Source organism: Coregonus lavaretus (genome assembly GCF_964263955.1).
Source record: "Coregonus lavaretus genome assembly, chromosome: 5".
Classification (NCBI taxonomy): Eukaryota; Metazoa; Chordata; class Actinopteri; order Salmoniformes; family Salmonidae; genus Coregonus; species Coregonus lavaretus.
This window is the reverse complement of record NC_139992.1, coordinates 26764546-26787421: the sequence shown is the minus strand read 5'-3', so window position 1 is coordinate 26787421 and position 22876 is coordinate 26764546. Positions and strand designations below refer to the sequence as shown.

The 22876-nt window shown below is 46.3% G+C and overlaps 1 protein-coding gene across 1 annotated transcript in view; it reads left to right on the top strand.

The window, feature by feature from the left end:
- Positions 1-218: 218 nt before the first annotated feature.
- Positions 219-22876, top strand: part of LOC311129212 (NALCN channel auxiliary factor 1-like) — a gene marked incomplete at both ends in the record, with an annotated part of 156094 nt that continues 133436 nt past the window's right edge. The window contains one exon of the mRNA XM_084161516.1: positions 219-950. Coding sequence (XP_084017642.1) covers positions 219-950 — 732 coding nt within the window. The remainder of the gene's footprint in view (positions 951-22876) is intronic.

Sequence of the window (22876 nt, the reverse complement as noted above, 5' to 3'; positions counted from 1 at the left end):
GAGGCAGCGCGAGGCTTAATCTGTGCGGGCGCGCTAATTGGATCGGAATAACACACGGACGGCGTCGGGCGCGAGAGAGGAGCGCCCAGGACCCGCGGCGGCACGGCAGGCCACCGTTACCGAGTAGAAATAACGGAGTCCATCTCCCAAAGTCAATGAGTATAGTGGCAGAGGAGCCCCCGCGGTGGAGTCGGCCAGAGCTGCGCTTTTCCTAAAATATGACCAGGGGTGCTTGGATGTGTCGGAAGCAAGATGACGGCTTAAAAATCTGGTTTGCACCCCGAGAGAACGAGAAGCCATTTACCGAGTCGGAGCGGGCCCAGAGATGGCGCCTGTCGCTGGCATCTCTTCTCTTCATCACGGTCCTGCTCTCTGACCACTTGTGGTTCTGCGCGGAGGCCAAACTGACGCGGACCCGAGACAAGTGGCAGGACAAGCGGCTCGCCTTTACCGACATGGTCGAGTACCCAAACTCCACTCACCACCACACCCCCTCCTCTGACCCCCATTCCCCCCACGGCCGCCTCGCCAGAAAGCCAGATGTTATTTTTATAGGGAATTCTACCAAACCTCTGTGTCGACTGGACACCTGTCACCCGGACAGCTTGTCCAAAGACTGCTTCACTTTCACGGACGCAGAGCCGGTGTGCCTGGGCCTCTCCGGGGGCGGTGATGGGACGCAGTCGGCGGACTTGAATCTGAGCGATTTGTATCTTTCTTTTTGTAATTCCTACTCTCTTTTGGATTTGTTTAACGGGTTTACAAGTCCGGACAATATAAACTGCAGCCTGGACGTGGCTGAGGGTGACACACTGGGATGCAGCGAGTGTGTCCGGGCTTACCAGCGCTTTGACCGGCAAGCTCAGGAGGACTACCGGGAGTTTGAGCTTTTGGTTGAGAAATATGAGACGGATGAATACTCGGTCAGGACATGTATGGAGGAATGCAAGGTAGGATGTGAATGGCTTGCACATATCAAAGCACTATAGGTAGGCTACTGTCTTTTTCGCCTCAACACACTTATGCAGCGGGCTTGGATGGATTCCCAGTCGTCATGGTAACCGATATCTATCACGATGTGGGAATGATTTCAAAGAGTTTGTGAGACGGATCACCCCACTTGTCCTGCCTATAATGTATGCGCGCGTGTGTATGTTTGTGCTAGAATGAGCGAGCGTCGAAGCGCACTTGTAGATTGTTTTTAATGCAGGAGATAATTTGTGATGATTGTGTCACATAGCCTACAGCAAACAGAAAGAGTGAGAGAGAGTTTGAATCAAAAAGGGTATTGAGTATAACTGGCCTTTATTGTGTTGCTTCAAAGGCTGCAGACCAAGCCTAAACTAAAAAGGAAGCATCTTAGTAAAAAAATAGGTTGTGCCCCTGATTATGTTCTCTCCTCAGATATAATCTTTGCATCACAAATGGTGTCAAACCTAAGGGATTGTTCTTGTCTTCATCAATCCTTTTGAAAATCAACCAACCAGTGAGAGAGAGAGGTGCTCTCCATGGTTCTGAAAGCATCAGACCTAGAGCCCCCCCACCCTCTCTCTCTCTCTCTCTCTCTCTATCTCTGTGTGTGTGCTTGTGTTAGGGGGATGTAGCCCTATAGGTCTGTATGTTCTCCGCTGTTGTGAAACAGCCAGGCCTCTGCAGTGTGGTGATGTGATCATTTGTTACTGTGTTAGAGGCTATCAGAGTAGAGGCTGTACTAGAGGGGAAGGCCTAGTGCCTAGCTCAGCCAGAGCTCAGAGGTGCTAGCATTTCAATAACATTAATAGCGTACCAGTGGTTTCTGCACCTAATCCACCAGAAGGCTTTTCCATTGTTCCCGGTTTGTTGTTGTTCCGATGACACATCTCTCTGTAGCATAGAGCAGTACACTGCTCCCTCAATTGGTCAACACACATCAACAAACGGGTCTTTCAGAGGGATGATGCAGATTGTATCAAGTTGTGTTGTGAGCTCAGCATGACTGAAACTAACAGGTTTTGGTAATATTGCACCAACGTTGAATAGATGACACTATAGTTCACACACACGCACGCCCGCCCACACGCACACATTTAATCGCAGGTGTCACTGGCAATGTATTGTAGCCACAAATGTTATGTGCAGTCATGGTTGTGCAGTCATGGCGCAGAAAACAGCAATGCTACACAGGTTAGGGACATTGGCTAGATTACACTCATTCTTTTTTCAATTTGTTGTGCAGTAGACTGTTACGGACTACTCTCTCTCTCTTTCTCTCTCTCTTTCTCTCTCTCTCTCTCTCTCTCTCTCTCTCTCTCTCTCTCTCTCTCTCTCTCTCTCTCTCTCTCTCTCTCTCTCTCTCTCTCTCTCTCTCTCTCTCTCTCTCTCTCTCTCTCTCTCTCTCTCTCTCTCTCTCTCTCTCTCTCTCTCTCTCTCTCTCTCTCTCTCTCTCTCTCTCTCTCTCTCTCTCTCTCTCTCTCTCTCTGTGGGGTCTCGGTCTCAGCTGTGTGTCACTGGTTCTCATGAGGTGTGTTCTCTGTCTATGGTGCTGAAGTATATAGAACCACGCCATATAGAACCACGCGAGGTCTCTGGTTGAAATCCTCCTAAAATAAGCAGCAACCATCAGTTTCCCTACTTCAGCTGATCATACTGGAATCAGAGATACTGTAAGTATGCTTATCTCAGTCGGTCTAATGTCAGGATGTGAGGTCTGTGTGTATAAGCTTCATGGCCAGAGTGATTGTCTGTCAGCAGTAGTAATGGAGTTGACCTCGGCAGGTAGATATGCTGTCCCAGATGTGCTAGGGATACGGGGGTGGAATGAGTGGGAAGAGAGAGAGAGTGAGTGTGTGTGTATGTGTGTATGTGTGCGTGTGTGTGAATGAATGTGTTCTGTGGGTATCATCTTGGCACACTTCCGTTTCCAACAAGCTCTCACAGTCACGTCAGATTTAGACGTTCATCCATGTTTCACAAACGTCAAATTTCAGTTGTTTCCAACTTTCAAAGTGTTTAATGTTAAGTTTAGGCATTAACTCCACATTTTGAAGGTTAGGGTTAAGTTTAGGCATTAACTCCAAATAGTTAAGGTAAGGAAAACAAAAATAACTTTCTATCAATGGATTCAAACTTGCAACCTCTGGGACTAGAGGTATATGCTTACGCCCTTCCACCATCTCCTTCCACAATGTTCTAGCAAAACCGAAACCTACTTGAAGGTTACAGCGCTCACTGTTGCTCCCTGGTTGCCGGTTTCCACGGCATCTCCCGACGTCCTCAGACATGGATGGACATCCAATACTGACTTATATCACAGGTGACCTTACTGTCCTTTTCTGTAGGTGTGAACAGTACACATACTGTATGAAGTATGTGTGTGTGTGTGTGTGTGTGTGTGTGTGTGTGTGTGTGTGTGCACGCCTTTCTGTGAATATTGAATATGACCCAATCTCGTGTCTCCTCCCATATATAGTACATAACAGATATATAACATCTCTCCTCCCCTTTTTGTCACCTAATCAGTGTTGAGCATGCTAGCTGCCGCTATACTCCCTGATAATGCAATAAGGGCCAGGCAGGCAGCAGGCACTGGGGCCAGTGCAGCCTCTTACCATCTTAGCCACATCTGAATTGCTAATGGGCTCCTGTGTTAGTGTGACCTTTAGACAAGCACAGCACTCTAGGCCTGAATCACATACTGTCACCGCCTAGAGAACCCACTCCACTAAGCTGGACAAACAGCATAATTAGCAAAACGGATATTATCCTCTCTTTCCGAGGCCCTTTGCCCTGTGCGATATCCGGTATGGGTGAGAATAGAGAGAGTAATAGGGCAGGACAGGGGAGGAAGAGAGCTGTGGTAAGGGGTAGCTAATGTATTGGTCAATGTCCCTCCTGTAGTTATTGAATATAGTTTAGAGAGAGTGAAAGAGAGAGAAAGCTAGAGAGAAAAAGATAGACAGAGAGAGAGAGAGAGAGAGAGAAAGAAAGAGAGAGAGAGAGAGAGAGATGTAACAGGCCTACATGCCCTGCGTCAGGAGAGCCAATGAGGCAATGGTTACTCTGACCACTAATCCTCTCTCACACACACTGGAAGCTAGTGAGTATCAGGTGTCAAAGGGCTGCTTTTGTGTTCCGCTGGGCACTCTATGTGGCACAACAAACACACACACAATGTGTTAGTGTGTGTGTTTTACCATATTACATTAAGGCATGCTTTCTCCTCCTCTCTCTCTTTCCTTCGTGTCCATGTGTGATCTTTACAACCTTTGATCTCTGTGTGAACCTGGCTCATCACATATCAGATAGCGTCTCAGTCTGTTTGTCTGTGTCTCTGTGTCTGTGCTTTCATAATGTGCATAACAAATAGCACACACACACACACACACACACACACACACACACAGAGCCCAGTGTTTCCTGCAGGTCCAGGCCTGCCTCTCTCTTCCGGTGTAATTTAATTTGCACTTGCATAATTCTCCTCCTCTCAGATGACCATGTCTCAAGGGTTCTGTCTGTCTCAACATGCTGATCTCCTCTGAGCTCTGTCTGTCTGTCTGCCTGCCTGTGTGCGAGTGTGTGAGTGAGTAAGGGCAGTGTAACCACAGTGAAACCAGGGTTTCTCAGAGAAGTAATCTTTGCAATCAGCAGTATCTGTCTCTACATCATCCCCTCCCTCTCCGTCTCTCTCTCCCTCCACTTCCCTCTGTCCTCATCTGTCACCCTCTCAGAAAATCTGCGGGTGTTGAGCTCTCTCTTCCTGCCGGAGAGTGATAGATACTGATCTGGGTTAAGGTCATTTTCCTTCGCTTCAATTACAGGCCTGTCCTCACAGGGCCCACTGCCTCCAACCCCATCCCTGCTGCTGCTGCCCACTATCTCATTCACTCTCTCTCCAATTCTCGACCTCTCTCTCTCATACGCCTTTCCTCTCTCATTTATTTCTCTCATTCCCTCTTCTTGTATTGTCTTGAACTTCCATTCTGTGTTTCACTCACTTACAGTTCCCCATGCCCTCTCTTCCACCTTTCTTTTCCTCTGTCCTTTTCTCTGGGACCTTGTCTCTCTCTTTCACTGCCTTTGCTGAATTCATGTTATCATGTATATTGCCCACTTGATGAGGTTTTACAGTAAAATGAAAATATGTAATTTCTCTTCAATTTCAGCTCTTGGAAAAAACAGGCACCACGGCAAGGCTTATCCACAAGGAGTGAGGTTTATACTGTATGTTATGTCAGTTGTCAAGATGATTCTGACCGTTTTCAGCTGGTAAACGTCACTTCCTACAGTTCAGATTATAATGCATGAATGTACTTAATGTAGAGGGAACCTCTGAATGTCACACAGCTCACTCACTGTTGAATAATATCAGTACACATATACAGCATGCCCCCTGTAATTTTCTCCCTCCCTCCCTCCCTCCCTCCCTCCCTCCCTCCCTCCCTCCCTCTCCTTCCTTCCTTCCTTCCTTCCTTCCTTCCTTCCTTCCTTCCTTCCTTCCTTCCTTCCTTCCTTCCTTCCTTCCTTCCTTCCTTCCTTCCTTCCTTCCTTCCTTCCTTCCTTCCTTCCTTCCTTCCTTCCTTCCTTCCTTCCTTCCTTCCTTCCTTCCTTCCTTCCTTCCTTCCTTCCTTCCTTCCTTCCTTCCTTCCTTCCTTCCTCTCTCTGATGGTGGCTTTGGGTGAAATTTAATAACAGTTATGTGTGTTTTCTCCCAGCAGCAGCAGCTAGCTACAGGCCTATGGAAACAGGGAAACTCCCCTCTATATTAGCTGACACTGATTGTTTCTCCACAGGCACACAGATAAGGAAATGTGTCTCTTAGACAAGCGCTCTATCTCTGCCTCCACTCCCATGGAAACGCGTTGTCAACGTCCTAGTGTTTTCCTCTGTCTTTCCACCAACACAACAATTCTCTCCCTCTCTCCCTCCATTCTCAGACCTAGTCCAGGAGAAACCTGTCAATATCCCACCTCGCTCCTGGACTTTCTGTCAATATTCCAGTTTATTCCTGCTTTCTTTCCCACAGCTATAATTTACTACTGCTGTGTGCATGTGTGTGTGTGTGTGTGTGTGTGTGTGTGTACGTACGTACGTGTCACACCCAGGAAGTATCCATTTCCCAGGCCATTCAGTGCAGCACAGAGCAGAGCTTCACAGCTAATGATATAATAGCCTGCTGTGTGAACTCTTTAATGCACCCAATCAGATCTATAACTGGAGCTCCAGTGAATTATTCACATTTTCTGTGTTTACATTATGTGTGTGTGCTTGTTTTAATTATGTTTATGTGTGAGAGTAAGGTGGTATAAATGGTTTTGTGCGTATGTAACAGTGTTGCTTTCGTCCCTCATCCTGGGCTCGAACCAGGGACCCTCTGCACACATCAACAACAGTCACCCACGAAGCATCATTACCTATCGCTCCACAAAAGCTGTGGCCCTTGCAGAGCAAGGGAAACAACTGCTTCAAGGTCTCAGAGCGAGGGAAACGCTACTAGAGCGCTCAGCTAACTATCTAGCCATTTCACACTGGTTGCACGTAGGTGTACAGTATGTGTGCTTTTTTTTGTTTGTAGAGAGTGAAAGGGAGCGAGAGAAACACACACACTTAGCTTAATGATTCCTAAACTCTCTCTTTATCTCTCTGTTTGTACTTCTGCATGCCTATTGCTCGCAGCATCTCTCTCTCTCTCTCTCTCTCTCTCTCTCTCTCTCTCTCTCTCTCTCTCTCTCAGTGCTTCAGGCTTCTCTCTAGCGCAGGGGAGCCCTGTTATCAGATGAGTTCCACAGTAATGCCTGCTAGTAGCTAATTAACGACTCAGGGAGACAGAAGGCTTCTGGAGAAACAGTACAGAGCTACCCCGTGACATCATGGTGACCCCTGACCTGCCTGGCCGTCATGATGGGAAGGAAGGGGAAGTAGCACCATAACACACAGCATGAGAGCAGAGTTACTGGAGCCAGAGGAAAATAGAGGAATCACACAGTCAATATGGAAGTCGATATCAACTGCGTTCCTGGTTGATTTGCTATTCTTACCACACAGGAAGCCTTGTTTGTTGTGTTGTAATCTCTCTTATCTAAAAAATATCCATACCTCAAAGCGGTCCCTGCAGTTCTACATTCTCCCCTTTATGATTTGTAGCATCACCTTCTCCCCCATTGTCCTACTGTAGTTCTTACCTGTATTTTCTTCCTGTGGCTGTCAACCTAGGTTAGCTTTTGTTGGGTTATTGCAGTGCAGTGTTACATTACAAATTACTTGGTATACAAGTGAAATCTAATAGAATGAAATTGAACTAAGCATATGTAAAGCTACTCACACTACCTTGGACAGAGTCTAATCAACAGAGATACTCATACTCCTTCTCTCCCTCTCTCTGTTCCTCTCTTCCTCTCTCTGTTCCTTTCTCTCTCTCTCCCCTCTCTCCCACTCTCTCTCTATATCTCTCCCCATGTCTTTCTATCTCACAGCTGTTTGATGAGATTCTCACATTGTTGAGTCATTTGGTGCTCACACCAGACAGCAGAAACTAGCACAGAAAATTGACCAGTGTTACCTAGTATTTTTCAGTGTAACATTTCTAGCGTTGATTCAGGTATTACATTAACTCTGTAAGTGTTACATTAACACTCATTGGTGTAAAAGAACCCCAGTGTTGGTGTTATATAACCAGTGTAAAACCACGCCCATCATTATCATATTTCCCAGCATGCTCTACTGCAGGTTCATTTTTTGAAATGTTTGTTTCAATATCTTTGTTTTTGCATGTACATTGATTGATTAAGTAGCGCTTTCCTGCAGTCAAATGACCTTGTGGCCACATGGGTGGAATGTTATTAATACTGTTCATAATTTCATAATTATTAAATTGTGTTTTTTTTTTATACGCCAAAAATCCAGTGTTTCTATGTCAAACAGCAGTGTTATATTTCAGTCTTCTGTGACGTATATAAAGTGTAATATTGGGATGCAAACTCAAAATTGAATACATTTCAACTCTAATTTTATTTGTCACATGCGCCGAATACAACATTTACATTTTAGTCATTTAGCAGAAGCTCTTATCCAGAGCGACTTACTGTTAGTGAGTGCATCAAAAAAAAAAATTCATACTGGCCCCCCGTGGGAATGGAACCCACAACCCTGGCGTTGCAAGTGCCATGCTCTACCAACTGAGCTACACGGGGCCCTACAACAGGTGTAGACCTTACCGTGAAATGCTTACTTACAAGCCCTTAACCAACAGCACAGTTTTAAGAAAATAGAGTTAAGAGAGTATTTACTAAATAAACTAAAGTAAAAAAAAAAAAAAATACATTAATTTTAAAAAAGTCACACTATAAAATGACAATAACGAGGCTATATACAGGGGGTACCGGTACCGGGTCAATGTGGGGGGGGGGTACAGGTTAGTCGAGGTAATTTGTACATGTAGGTAGGGGTAAAGTGACTATGCATAGAAAATAAACAGCGAGTAGCAGCAGTGTAAAAACAAAGGGGCTGTCAATGCAAATAGTCCGGGTGGCCATTTGATTAATTGTTCAGCAGTCTTATGGCTTGGGGGTAGAAGCTGTTAAGGAGCCTTTTGGACCCAGACTTGGCACTCTGGCACCGTTTGCCGTGCGGTAGCAGAGAGAACAGTATATGACTTGGGTGACTGGAGTCATTTGACAATTTTTGGGGCCTTCCTCTGACACCATCTAGTATATAGGTCCTGGATGGCAGGAAGCTTGGCCCCAGTGATGTACTGGGCCGTACGCATTACCCTCTCTAGCGCCTTATGGTCAGATGCTGAGCAGTTGCCATACCAGGCGGTGATGCAACCGGTCAGGATGCTTTCGATGGTGCAGCTGTATAACTGTTTGAGGATCTGGGGACCCATGCCAAATCCTTTCAGTCTCCTGAGTGGGAAAAGGCCATCTTCATGACTTTCTTGGTGTGTTTGGACCATGGTAGTTTGTTGGTGATGTGGACAACAAGGAACTTTAAACTACAGCCCCGTCGATGTGAATGGGGGCGTGTTCGACCCTCCTTTTCCTGTAGTCCACAATCATCTACTTTGTCTTGCTCACGTTGAGGGAGAGGTTGTTGTCCTGGCACCACACTGCCAGGTCTCTAACCTCCTCCCAATAGGCTGTCTCATTGTTGTAGGTGATCAGGCCTACCACCGTTGTGTCGTCATCAAACTTAATGTTTGTGTTGGAGCCGTGCTTGTCCATGCAGTCGTGGGTGAACAGAGAGTACAGGAGGGGACTAAGCGTGGCAGATGTGTTGTTGTCTACCCTTACCACCTGGGTGTGGCCCGTCAGAAAGTCCAGGATCCAGTTGCAGAAGGAGGTGTTTAGTCCCATGGTCCTTAGCGTAGTGATGAGCTTTGTGGGCACTAGGTTGTTGAGCACTGAGCTGTAGTCAATGAACAGCATTCTCACATAGGTGTTATTTTTGTCCAGGTGGGAAAGGGCAGTGTGGAGTGCGATTGAGATTGCATCATCTGTGGATCTGTTGGGGTGGTATGCGAATTGGAGTGGGTCTAGGGTTTCCGGGATGATGGTGTTGATGAGAGCCATGACCATCCTTTCAAAGTACTCCATGGCTACTGACGTGAGTGCTACGGGGCGGTAGTCATTTAAATCAAATCAAATCAAATGAAATTGTATTGGTCACATGCGCCGAATACAACAGGTGCAGACATTACAGTGAAATGCTTACTTACAGCCCTTAACCAACAGTGCATTTATTTTTTACAAAAAAAGTAAAAATAAAACAACAACAAAAAAAGTGTTGAGAAAAAAAAGAGCAGAAGTAAAATAAAGTAACAGTAGGGAGGCTATATATACAGGGGGGTACCGTTGCAGAGTCAATGTGCGGGGGCACCGGCTAGTTGAGGTAGTTGAGGTAATATGTACATGTGGGTAGAGTTAAAGTGACTATGCATAAATAATTAACAGAGTAGCAGCAGCGTAAAAAGGATGGGGTGGGGGGGCAGTGCAAATAGTCCAGGTAGCCATGATTAGCTGTTCAGGAGTCTTATGGCTTGGGGGTAGAAGCTGTTGAGAAGTCTTTTGGACCTAGACTTGGCACTCCGGTACCGCTTGCCGTGCGGTAGCAGAGAGAACAGTCTATGACTAGGGTGGCTGGAGTCTTTGACAATTTTGAGGGCCTTCCTCTGACACCGCCTGGTATAGAGGTCCTGGATGGCAGGAAGCTTGGCCCCAGTGATGTACTGGGCCGTACGCACTACCCTCTGTAGTGCCTTGCGGTCGGAGGCCAAGCAGTTGCCATACCAGGCGGTGATGCAACCAGTCAGGATGCTCTCGATGGTGCAGCTGTAGAATTTTTTGAGGATCTGAGGACCCATGCCAAATCTTTTCAGTCTCCTGAGGGGGAATAGGCTTTGTCGTGCCCTCTTCACGACTGTCTTGGTGTGTTTGGACCATGATAGTTCGTTGGTGATGTGGACACCAAGGAACTTGAAGCTCTCAACCTGTTCCACTACAGCCCCATCGATGAGAATGGGGGCGTGCTCAGTCCTCTTTTTTTTTCCTGTAGTCCACAATCATCTCCTTTGTCTTGGTCACGTTGAGGGAGAGGTTGTTGTCCTGGCACCACACGGCCAGGTCTCTGACCTCCTCCCTATAGGCTGTCTCATCGTTGTCGGTGATCAGGCATACCACTGTTGTGTCGTCGGCAAACTTAATGATGGTGTTGGAGTCGTGCCTGGCCATGCAGTCATGGGTGAACAGAGAGTACAGGAGGGGACTGAGCACGCACCCCTGAGGGGCCCCCGTGTTGAGGATCAGTGTGGCAGATGTGTTGTTACCTACCCTTACCACCTGGGGGCGGCCCGTCAGGAAGTCCAGGATCCAGTTGCAGAGGGAGGTGTTTAGTCCCAGGATCCTTAGCTTAGTGATGAGCTTAGAGGGCACTATGGTGTTGAATGCTGAGCTGTAGTCAATGAATAGCATTCTCACGTAGGTGTTCCTCTTGTCCAGGTGGGAAAGGGCAGTGTGGAGTGCAATAGAGATTGCATCATCTGTGGATCTGTTGGGGCGGTATGCAAATTGGAGTGGGTCTAGGGTTTCTGGGATAATGCTGTTGATGTGAGCCATGACCAGCCTTTCATAGCACTTCATAGCTACTGATGTGAGTGCTACAGGGCGGGATTCATTTAGTCAGGTTACCTTTGCTTTCTTGGGCACAGGGACTATGGTGGTCTGCTTGAAACATATAGGTATTACAGACTCAGTCAGGGACATGTTGAAAATGTCAGTGAAGACACTTGCCAGTTGGTCAGCACATGCTCGGAGTACACGTCCTGGTAATCCGTCTGGCCCTGCGGCCTTGTGAATGTTGACCTGCTTAAAAGTATTACTCACATCGGCTACGGAGAGCGTGATCACATAGTCATCTGGAACAGCTGGTGCTCTCATGCATGCTTCAGTGTTGCTTGCCTCGAAGCGAGCATAGAAGTGGTTTAGCTCGTCTGGTAGGCTTGTGTCACTGGGCAGCTCGCGGCTGTGCATTTAGGCAGGTTACCTGCGCTTTCATGGGCGCAGGGACTATGGTGGTCTGCTTGAAACATGTAGTTATTACAGACTGTCAGGGAGAGGATGAAAATGTCCGCTCTAAACAAAATGGTTGCTATGCAGGCTGAATAACGTTCTTGTCACTTTCTAGTTAGCTAGCCAACTTCAGTTAACTCAGTAAAGTCAACCATTGAACCTGGAATGACAGTACACTAGCTGCATTTTCATTTGTTTTAGCTTTTTTTCTATTGACATTTACTTGGATATGTCCACGATAATGACGTTGATGCGTTGTCTCGTCTCGTCTGGGCCCTGTTCACGCTCTATGTATGGTACAGATATCTAAATTCTAAATTGAAACATTGTTTCCGAGTTCGGACAGGCAGACAATGAGGCTTATATTAACACCCACTGTACCAAACTAAATGCTAGGTTGGAAGCAAGTGGAAATAATGTGTGAGCTGGGATAAGTACAAAATATGATTTGGTCAGCAACATGAACATGATATTCTTATGGAGGTGCTGTTTAATTTTCAGATGGAACCGTTAGCTGGCATATTGTCTCTGTGACGGCCAATGCAGCATGGCTTGGAACGCTGCTTGTCCAATCAGCATCCAGGATCCAAACAACCAGTTTTATAAAGAATCTTATGCAGCTCAAATATAAATAACATATATTTTTCTAAACTAATCCAATCTGTTACTAGGACTTGTTGCACCCGTTACTGAAATGGTTGTTCCAGTTTAGATGCTTTAGGTAGTCTCATATCTTAGAAGTCATTCTGAATGCAAATTGAACACAAATGCCAAATGTTGGATTTCCCCACACTGGCTGGATTCCAATAGGAATTACACATCACTTTGCAAGCCTGCATAATGTGACTTGCAGGCCTGATGTTGCCTGTAAACCATGAGTTTCAGCCCTCTGTATTAGGGTATATGTGTTGTGTTAAATAATTGTATTTGAATGATAACATATTCACTTATGATCTCACTTGGTGAAGGCCACAGGGCTGAACTGTTATAAATTAATTGCAACAACCATGTCTCTGTCACTAACAAATACAGTCATGGGTGGTAACTCTACAATTCACTTGAAAGGCAAGGCACTCTGGGAAATATGCAGGTAGCTTGGGGCGGCAGGTAGCTTAGTGGTTAAGAGCGTTGTGCCAGTAACCAAAAGGTCACTGGTTCTAATCCCCGAGCCGACTAGGTGAAAAATCTGTCGATGTGCCCTTGAGCAAGGCACTTAACCCTAATTGCTCATGTAAGTCACTCTGGAAAAGAATGTCTACTAAAATGTGAAAGTGCAAGGTGACGAGTTGATGCTCCTTTCCAATAAATATCGAGGGTATTTTTCTGTGACATGCTTTACTGCCGTTTGACAAATAAAAATAATCCTGCTCTTTTGTCCATAATAATCTCATCATGTAGACAATACCCACATTGTATCTGCAAACTGTTGGCTAGAGCGCACATGCCAATACCAGAGTGGGCACACTCCCTATATAATGCAACAATTTGTTTGAGAAAACCATCAGTAGAGTTGAAAATGCGATGGAAACCCATCTAACTTATATTTTTTATTCGGTACATGGGAATTTAACCGCAAAATGTATCTTTATGTGCACTACGTCTTCACGCACAGCCTTTTATCCGCAACAAGTCAATTTGATCTGGTGGAAAAATTAGTTTGAAGCTGATTTTTGAATATTCACATGAAAATCTGTCCCCAATTGGATGGAAACCTAGCTACTGACATATTTTCTCAGCTTTTAGTAACAGACAATTAATTTGAGCACCTGAGCCTAACTAACCCCAGCCATTTTTATCAGAGGACCCAGTGGCTGCCATTTAATAATAATAATTGGTCATTTAGCAGACGCTCTTATCCAGAGCGACTTACAGGAGCAAATAGGGTTAAGTGCCTTGCTCAAGGGCACATCGACAGATTTTTCACCTAGTCGGCTCGGGGATTAGAACCAGCGACCTTTCGGTTACTGGCACAACGCTCTTACCCACTAAGCCACCTGCCGCCCATTTAACCATGGTTTGTGTGTATGTGGTGTGTTTTGTGTGTGTGTGTGTGTGTGTGTGTGTGTGTGTGTGTGTGTGTGTATTACAAACCATTACAGCCTAATGGTAGAGGAGAAAGAATGGCTTTTGTTTGTTTTTGACCAAGCCAGTTTTCTAACCCTGTATGAACAGAGCGAGCCAGCGTCAAACATGTTGGTCAGGGCACGGTCATTGGACATCTGCTATAGCACATAGCAGGGGTATTCAACTCTTACCCTATGAGGTCCGGAGACTGCTGGTTTTCTGTTCTACCTGATAATTAATTGCACCCACCTGGTGTCCCAGGTCTAAATCAGTCCCTGATTAGATGGGAACAATGAAAAAATGCAGTAGAACTGGCTTCGAGGTCTAGAGTTGAGTTTGAAGGGCCCATAGCATGGTTCCAATAGGTTTGTTGTTGCTTGTCCAGTCAGAAATACAAGTCATAATAATAATAATGATCAGCCAACAGTAAAAGGGCATTAAAGTCAATATTGTGTAAAGGCCTAACCAGCCCCTGTATCTCTTCCCCAATCCCCTGATGTATGGGCTGTAGAACAGAGAGCAGCAAGCGAGCAGCAGCCAGTGTGTGTGTGTGCGTGCGTGCGTGCGTGCGTGTGTGTGTGTGTATGCGTGTGTGCTGTGCTAATGAAGTCATGTGTGAGCTGAAGCTAAGCACATCCTTATGCCCATGCCTCCCTCACTCGCAGAGAATAATCTGATTGTTTAGAGGATGAAAACACCTAAAATGTTATGTCAGTGTGTGTGTGTGGCTATGTGTTTGTTTGTGTGTGTGTGTGCATGTGTGTGTCCGAGAGGGGGAGAGAGAGAGAGAGAGAGAGAGAGAGAGAGAGAAAGAGAGGAAGCAAGAGAGAGATAGAGGGGCTGTGTAGCTCTGATGGAAAGAGATGGAAAGAGATTATATCTAAGCCCCCTCTGTGTGTGTGTGTTCCCTAGTGCAATACAGTCTCTCTCTCTCTCTCTCTCTCTCTCTCTCTCTCTCTCTCTCTCTCTCTCTCTCTCTCTCTCTCTCTCTCTCTCTCTCTCTCTCTCTCTCTCTCTCTCTCTCTCTCTCTCTCTCTCTCTCTCTCTCTCTCTATCTCTTTATCACTTATGTTTTTCTCTCTCTTTGCCCCAGGTGCTGTATAGAATATTTTCTGTGTGTGTAGAGAGTTCTGCAAAATGTTTTATAGCGTGTTATGTTTGTTATATATGACTTTATCTGTCTCTGTTGTGTGTTGTGTTGGCAACTTATGCTATCTTGTTTTTATCTTTAAAGCAAGCTGTTGGTGTGTGTGTGCTTGCTTGTATGCGTGTGTGTCGGCCTATATGTGTGCATGTGTGTGGAACTCTAGGTCTCTGTTGTGTGTGCATTGTAGTGTTTTGTAGCAGTGTATCCCAGGAAGCAACCCAGGATGCAGCTGCAGCAGGAGGAGCAACCCAGGGTGTTGAAAACACCTCGAAGTTTGACGTTTGGAGCGACTTTGAACGTCGGAATCTGAAGTCAAATTGGTCAAACCGTGAGATCTTGCATCTCTGCTGCTCTCACTCTGTCTCTGCTGCGCTCTACCTCAGCAGCTCAGCTACAACCCATCAGCACTACCAGATAGGAGAGGCCTTGGGGATTACAGTGCAACTGAACTCCAAATCTTCAGATCTTAGCAAACAGCCTAAGCACCTGTAGGATGGAGGCGAACATACCTAAGAGAACTACATTCACGCTCTATATTTAACTCTACCTGATCCTTATTCATATACCTGAAGCCAAACATAATACTGTACTTTTGTACATTACCCCTAGCGATCCCAATCCAAATAATGGTTATATTTGTGTGTGTGTGTGTGTGTGTGTGTGTATGTATTATCTCTGTTTGACTTTTCTCTGGCCTAGGGGGTGGGGGATAGAGGGGTGTAGATATCGACTCCCAACGTTAATACTACCAGTTCGACCTCAGAAATGACCCCCCTCTCGCAGAATCCACATTCATCCTTCCATCTAACCCCCTCTCTATCCATCTCTCTCGCGCAGCGCTTTCTCTCTCTCTTTTTCTCACTATATATCCCTCTCATTTCAACCTCTCTCTGTTTCTCATTCACTCTCTCTTACATCCCATTATCTCTACCCCTCTTTGTCTTTCCGCTCTCCCCCCTCTGCTCTCTCTCCCTCTCTCCATCCCTCCTCCCCTCGCCCTCTCTTTCTCCTGTCTTTCTGTAGGGCTAATCCTCCTGTGTGGTCTCTTAGCTGGATAAACTGTTCTCCATCCGTCCTCTTTATTGTAGGAGTTACACTACCACCCGTTCACATCCCCTCCTCTTCTCCCTTCAGCCCTCTCAGGTTCCAGCTGCTAAAGGACTAAAGGGCCCTTCACCCAGAGGACATCAAATGTGGTCGCTCACTGAACGAGTGCTGCTCATTTGGTTGGGGAGAGGGGAGGCAGGGAGTGGATTCTCATTCTTCAGATGGATTATATCCAGATTTATTCCAAAAGAACAGAAGTGCTCAACCATTTATTGCACTGAATACTTTGTGTGATGGCTTCTGGGTGTGTGTTTGTATCAGACCTGCGTCAAGTACGAATTTGCTCTCTCTGTATTTTTAGGACATTTGTATGTGTGTGAGTGTACCTCCGCGAAGAGGGTGGAAACGCCACTATTGATTTCCAATTTTGAAAAGAGGGGTGAGGCAGAGAGGTCAGTAGAGGGGGAGAAAAGGAGAGATAGAGAGATGGAGGAGAGCAAGCTAGATATGAGTTTGATCTGTGATTAATATAATCCCAAATATATAAACCTAACTACACACACACACACACACACACACACACACACACTAACCTATGCACACGCACACACACACACACCAGTTATTCACTCATTCCTCCCTTGTACAACCCCACATCACCCTACTCTGTGTGTTTGTGTATGTGTGTCTCTCTCTCCCTCTCTCACTTTCATTGTTGCACTCTCTATCTCTCCTTCACTGTCTCTTTCGCTCTCTGTCTCCCTCTGCATGGCTGTTTGAACTAAGCAACAGTACAGGTACAGCCAGGAAAGTCTCAAAGGTGGAGTAATGCCTGCTGGTGTGTGTGTGTGTGTGTGTGTACTGCGAGCCCGTTCTCAGGGTAATCACTATTCTAATCTGTCTGCTCTGAGTCTGTGCCTCGCTGACATTAAAGCTCTCATTAGCACCGGAGCTCAGCACCAATGTCACACTGAAGACTTGTACTACAGCAAAAACTCACCTCTCTGTTTGCGTTAGTGTTTGTGTGTGTGCCTTTTTGTGTTGCTGCATTTCTCTTTCTCTGTGTATCTGTCACTGAATAATATACATAAAATCATTACACAGAGATGTATTCCCAAAAACCCATTGGTTTGATTCCTGGCATCTAGTAGGCCGCATTCCACAATATTAAATTATTTAATGAAGAAAATTAATTATATCCTCCCTCTCTTCCTCATTATGGGAGAGTGCTCTTTTCCACTCACTCTAAACTGTGAGAGGCTGGAAGAGAGAATGAGTGAGGGAGAGAGGAGGCAAGGAGAAGAAAAATAGATAGAGTTATAGCATGATTGAGAGAGAGAGAGGAGGGTAGGTAAGGAGGGAGGGTGAGTTGGGTTACTATGGTAACAGGAAACAGGCACAGATTCGAGAGAGAGAAAGAGAGAGGGAGAGAGCGAGGGGTTGGTGAGTCTGCTGTATTGAGTGTAGCCTGGAATGAATGGGAAGTCTCTATCTTGTTATTCTTTCCTTAACTTACAAACCATGTTAGCCTTCAGGTCCTATCCATACCCAGTCCTTTTAGCTTTTTGTCCTATCCTTACCAATCCTTACCAGCTCCCTGTATTGACCAAATCCTTTCAGGTTTTTGTCTTATCCTGACTAATCCTTAAAAGCTCATTGTCCTATCCTTACCAAACCTCCTTTTGTCCCCTACCTTTCCCAGTGGTTGCTTTGCTGCTTTCACATTGAACAGCTAACAGTTACATTTTGAAGTAGAGTTTTGCGGCTAAACCACTAATCCCAGGTACATGTAGGTAGTGCTAAGTGTTTCTGCTAGCTAGCACACTAAGTTACAGTTGGATGTAGAGTGTTTTTGCTAACACAAAAAGCAAACGGTACAGTACCAGTCAAAAGTTTGGACACACCTACTCATTCCAGTTTTTTTGTTGTATTTTTTACTATTTTCTACATTGTAGAATAATAGTGAAGACAACAAAACTATGAAATAACACCAAAAAAGTGTTAAACAAATCAAAATATATTTTATATTTGAGATTATTCAATGTAGCCACCCTTTGCCTTGATGACAGCTTTGCACACTCTTGGAATTCTCTCAACCAGCTTCATGAGGTAGTCATCTGGAATGCATTTCAATTAACAGGTGTGCCTTGTTAAAAGTTAACTTGTGGAATTTCTTTCCTTCTTAATGCATTTGAGCCAATCAGTTGTGTTGTGACAAGGTAGAGGTGGTATACAGAAGATAGCCCAATTTGGTAAAAGACCAAGATAATATTATGGCAAGAACAGCTCAAATAATCAAAGAGTTACCAGCCTCATATTGCAGCCCAAATAAATGCTTCACAGAGTTCAAGTTACAGACACATCTCAACATCAACTGTTCAGAGGGAACTGTGAATCAGGCCTCATGGTTGAATTGCTGCAAAGAAACCACTACTAAAGGACACCAATAAGAAGAAGAGACTTGCTTGGGACAAGAAACACGAGCAATGGACATTAGACCGGTGGAAATCTGTCCTTTGGTCTGATGAGTCCAAATTTGAGATTTTTGGTTCCAATCGCCGTGTCTTTGTGAGACACAGAGTAGGGGAACGGATGATCTCCTCATGTATGGTTCCCATCATGAAGCATGGAGGAGGAGGTGTGATGGTGTGGGGGTGCTTTGCTGGTGACTCTGTCAGTGATTTATTTAGAATTCAAGGCACACTTAACCAGCATGGCTACCACAGCATTCTGCAGCGATATGCCATTCCATCTGGTTTGCGCTCATTTGTTTTTCAACAGGACAATGACCCAAAACACACCTCCAGGCTGTGTAAGGGCTATTTGAAAAAGAAGGAGAGTGATGGAGTGCTGCATCAGATGACCTGGCCTCCACAATCACCCGACCTCAACCCAACTGAGATGGTTTGGGATGAGTTGGACCGCAGAGTGAAGGAAAAGCAGCCATCAAGTGCTCAGCATATGTGGGAACTCTTTCAAGACTGTTGAAGCTGATTGAGAGAATGCCAAGAGTATGCAAAGCTGTCATCAAGGCAAAGGGTGGCTACTTTGAAGAATCTCAAATACAAAATATATTTTGATTTGTTGAACACTTTTTTGGTTACTACATGATTCCATGTGTGTTATTTCATAGTTCTGATGTCTTCACTATTATTCTACAATGTAGGAAATCGTAAAAATAAAGAAAAACCCTTGAATGAGTAGGTGTGACCAAACTTTTGACTGGTACTGTACATTTGGCTGTAGTTTGCTTCTAGCACACAAAGCGCAGCTACATTTGGGTACAGATTGTTTGCTGCTAGTACACACAGGTACATTATGGCCGTAGAGTGTTTGTGTTGTAAATGATAGATGAAAAAAAGAGCAAGAGAATGACAGAAGGAAAGAGATATGTGGGTCAGGGGATGATAGGAGTGTTTGTATCCAGGCCTCCACTTTCCAAATTCACACCTTTCAGTCCCAGCATCGCACATTAGCACCTGGGCTACATATAGCCTAGCATGCTAACACACAGCCACACTACTCCACTGTTTAACATGGAACTGGGCTACAGCTAGCCTAGCATGCTAACACATAGCAACACTACTCCACTGTTTAACATGAGACTGGGCTACAGCTAGCCTAGCATGCTAACACACAGCCGCACAACTATAGCTACACTACTATACTACACTACTAAGACCTTACGGTTAATGGCGGTTGGTGTATGTCTATGTTTTTGTGTTTCTCGAAAGAGAAAGAGAGGCAGAAAGGTAGAGAGATTGTAAGAGAGGGAGAACAGCAAGGGAAAGTGAGAGAAAAAATAGGGAGTAAGGCAGAATGTGGTTGAGGGTGTAATGGAAAGGTAGAGGGAAAGAGAGAAAAGAATGGGAGAGAGAGAGAAACAGAACGGTAGAGAGAGAGAGAGAGAGAGAGAGAGTGAAAGGGACACATTTTGCAAGAGAGTGATGTTACAGAACAGATCCATCAGGCTTGTCTGTAGTGTCCTTGGTGATGCAGATCGGCTGTTTTTCTGCAGCAGGAAGCAGTGAGAAGAGGAGAAAGAGAGAGAGAGAAGGAGAGAGAGGGAGATATCAGCCAGCCTCTCTGTCTAGGGTCAGTGGCTGGGGCTCAGACTGGAATTTAGGGACATTGGGGATTGGGACATGTGAAAAGTTGTTTCAATTGCTTGGTGAAATTGGGTCTCTGATTTGCATATGCTGCATCCTATCTGCAGTGGCTGTTCTGCTGTAAGGTAGAGCGTTGCAAAATAATAAATTTTTTTGTAGGGGGGGGGGGGGGGTGAGGGAGCAGGAATTGATGGCTAGAGCTGGGACTGGGCTGTTGTGACTGGATGTTGGGTGTTTGGAGTCTTTGGCTGGATCTGAAGATAAGGATTGGGATTAAAGCTGGCAACCTGGAATAATGGGTCTCATGGGGATTGGGAATGTGGGGCCTGAAGGTTGAGGGTTTGGGGTAGAAGTTTGGGCTGAGGCTGGCACACAGGGATCAGGAGATAAGAGACCCATGCACCATTAGCTGACATTTTGAGTTCTCTCTCTCTCTCTCTCTCTCTCTCTCTCTCTCTCTCTCTCTCTCTCTCTCTCTCTCTCTCTCTCTCTCTCTCTCCCTCTCGCTCTCTCTCTGACCCTCTCTCTCATAAACAGACACAATAGGAGGCCTGTAGCATTCTGGGCTGTTTTCCACCTGCTTGCTTTCTCTCTGGTGGCTGTGTTTTATTAGCCCAGCTCTGCTGTAGCTAAAGAAGCAATGCTACTGAAACACGGCCAGCTTAATGGTAAGGAATAATTGTATTGTCCTCTGGTAACAAAAAATTAGCAAGCTCACTCAGTCATAGTCATATTGATGATCAAATCTCTCCCTCTCTCTTCTAGCGAGAAACAGCCAAATACCAGGAGAAATTCTGTTTTACAGTAATGATGAAGGTATTTATGTATTTACTGCCTGTTACATGATCATGAATACAGCTATGACCAATGGGGTATCAAACCCAGGTCATCTGCATGCCTTCTTAGCCCACTGATCATCCTAAGTATTACAGTGCCTTGCTAAAGGATTCATCCAACTTGGCGTTTTTCCTATTTTGTTGCATTACAACCTGTAATTTAAATGAAATTTTATTTGGATTTCATGTAATGGACATACACAAAATAGTCAAAATTGGTGATGTGAAATAAAAAAAATAACTTGTTTCAAAAAATTCTAAAAAATAAATAGTGCGTGCATATGTATTCAACCCCTTTGCCATGAAGCCCCTAAATAAGATCTGGTGCAACCAATTTCCTTCAGAAGTCACATAAATAGTTAAATAAAGTCCACCTGTGTGCAATCTAAGTGTCACATGATCTGTCACATGATCTCAGTATATATACTGTCACGATCGCCGGTAAGAGATGAGGACCAAGGCGCAGCGTTGCAGACGAACATACTCTTTATTTATGAAACACGATCAAAAAACAACAAAACGATAACGTGACAGTCAATGGTCAAACACAAACCAACACGAACAAGAACCCACAAACACAAAGGGAAAAACAGACAGTTTAAATATGGCTCCCAATCAGAGACAACCAGCCACAGCTGACACTCGTTGCCTCTGATTGGGAGTCACTCAGGCCAACATAGAAATAAACAAACTAGAACTCCCAACATAGAAATAGAATACATAGATCTACACACCCTGGCTCAACATAACAGTGTCCCCAGAGCCAGGGCGTGACAGTACCCCCCCCTAAAGGCGCGGACTCCGACCGCGCCAACTAAATACCACAGGGGAGGGACCGGGTGGGCACTCCGCCTTGGCGGCAGATCCGGCTCCGGGCCTGATCCCCACTCCCTCTCCAACCCCCCAAAGTACCCCTGGTCCGGTCTGGCCCCGCTGACCGGAGCTGGACTGCACACTGATGGAGCGGATTGCTCTAGCTCCGGCGTAACGCATCTGACCGGTGCCGGACCAGGCACCAGTGGAACAGGCACGGGCCGTGCCGGACTGACGACGCCCACCACTGGCTTGGTGTGGAGAACAGGCACGGGCCGTGCTGGACTGACGACGCACACCACTGGCTTGGTGTGAGGAGCAGGAGCGGGCCGAACCGGGCTGGCGACGCGCACCATTGGCTTGGTGCGGGAAGCAGGAGCGGACCGGACCGGGCTGACGATGCGCAACCCTGGCTTAGTGCGTGGAGCAGCAACGCGCCGGACCGGGCTGACGATACGCACCCCTGGCTTGGTGCGTGGAGCAGGAACGGGCTGGACCGGGCTGACGACTCGCACCCCTGGCTTGGTGCGAGTGGCAGGAACAGGCCGGACCGGGCTGGCGACGCGCACCATAGGCTTGGTGCGGGGAGCAGGAACAGGCCGGGCCGGGCTGGCGAAGCGCACCGTAGGCTTGGTGCGAGGGGCAGGAGCAGGCCGGGCCGGGCTGGCGACGCGCACCGTAGGCTTGGTGCGAGGAGTAGGAACAGACCGGACCGTACTGGGGACACACACCACTGGCCCTACACCGGGATCTGGAACGGGCCGGACCGGACTGGTAACACACCCCAGTACCTCTCGCCGTGCCTCTACACCTTCCATCACCTCTTCGACCAGTGGCCCCCGTAACCTGGCGGCCTCCTCTGCCAACCCGCTGGACCGCTCTATCGCGGCCTCCTGCTGCCCCGACGTCGTGAGCCCCCCCCCCCCCTAAAAAATTTCTGGGGGTCTCTCTTCCCCGTGGGCGAGGCCTCTATAGTTCTCGCCCAACTCTCGCTCTTCTGCTTCCAACTCCCGCCATTCAGCTCCTCATTTGGCTTGACCCAGTCGAAGCTCTTCCTCAACTGTTCCCAAGTCCACCCTCTCTGCTCCTCACTAGGCTTGACCCAGTCGAGGTTGCCACGGAGATCTGCTAGCGATTCCCCTGGCGATGGCTCCTGGACACGCTGCTTGGTCCAGTAGTGGTGGGTTCTTCTGTCACGATCGCCGGTAAGAGATGAGGACCAAGGCGCAGCGTTGCAGACGAACATACTCTTTATTTATGAAACACGATCAAAAAACAACAAAACGATAACGTGACAGTCAATGGTCAAACACAAACCAA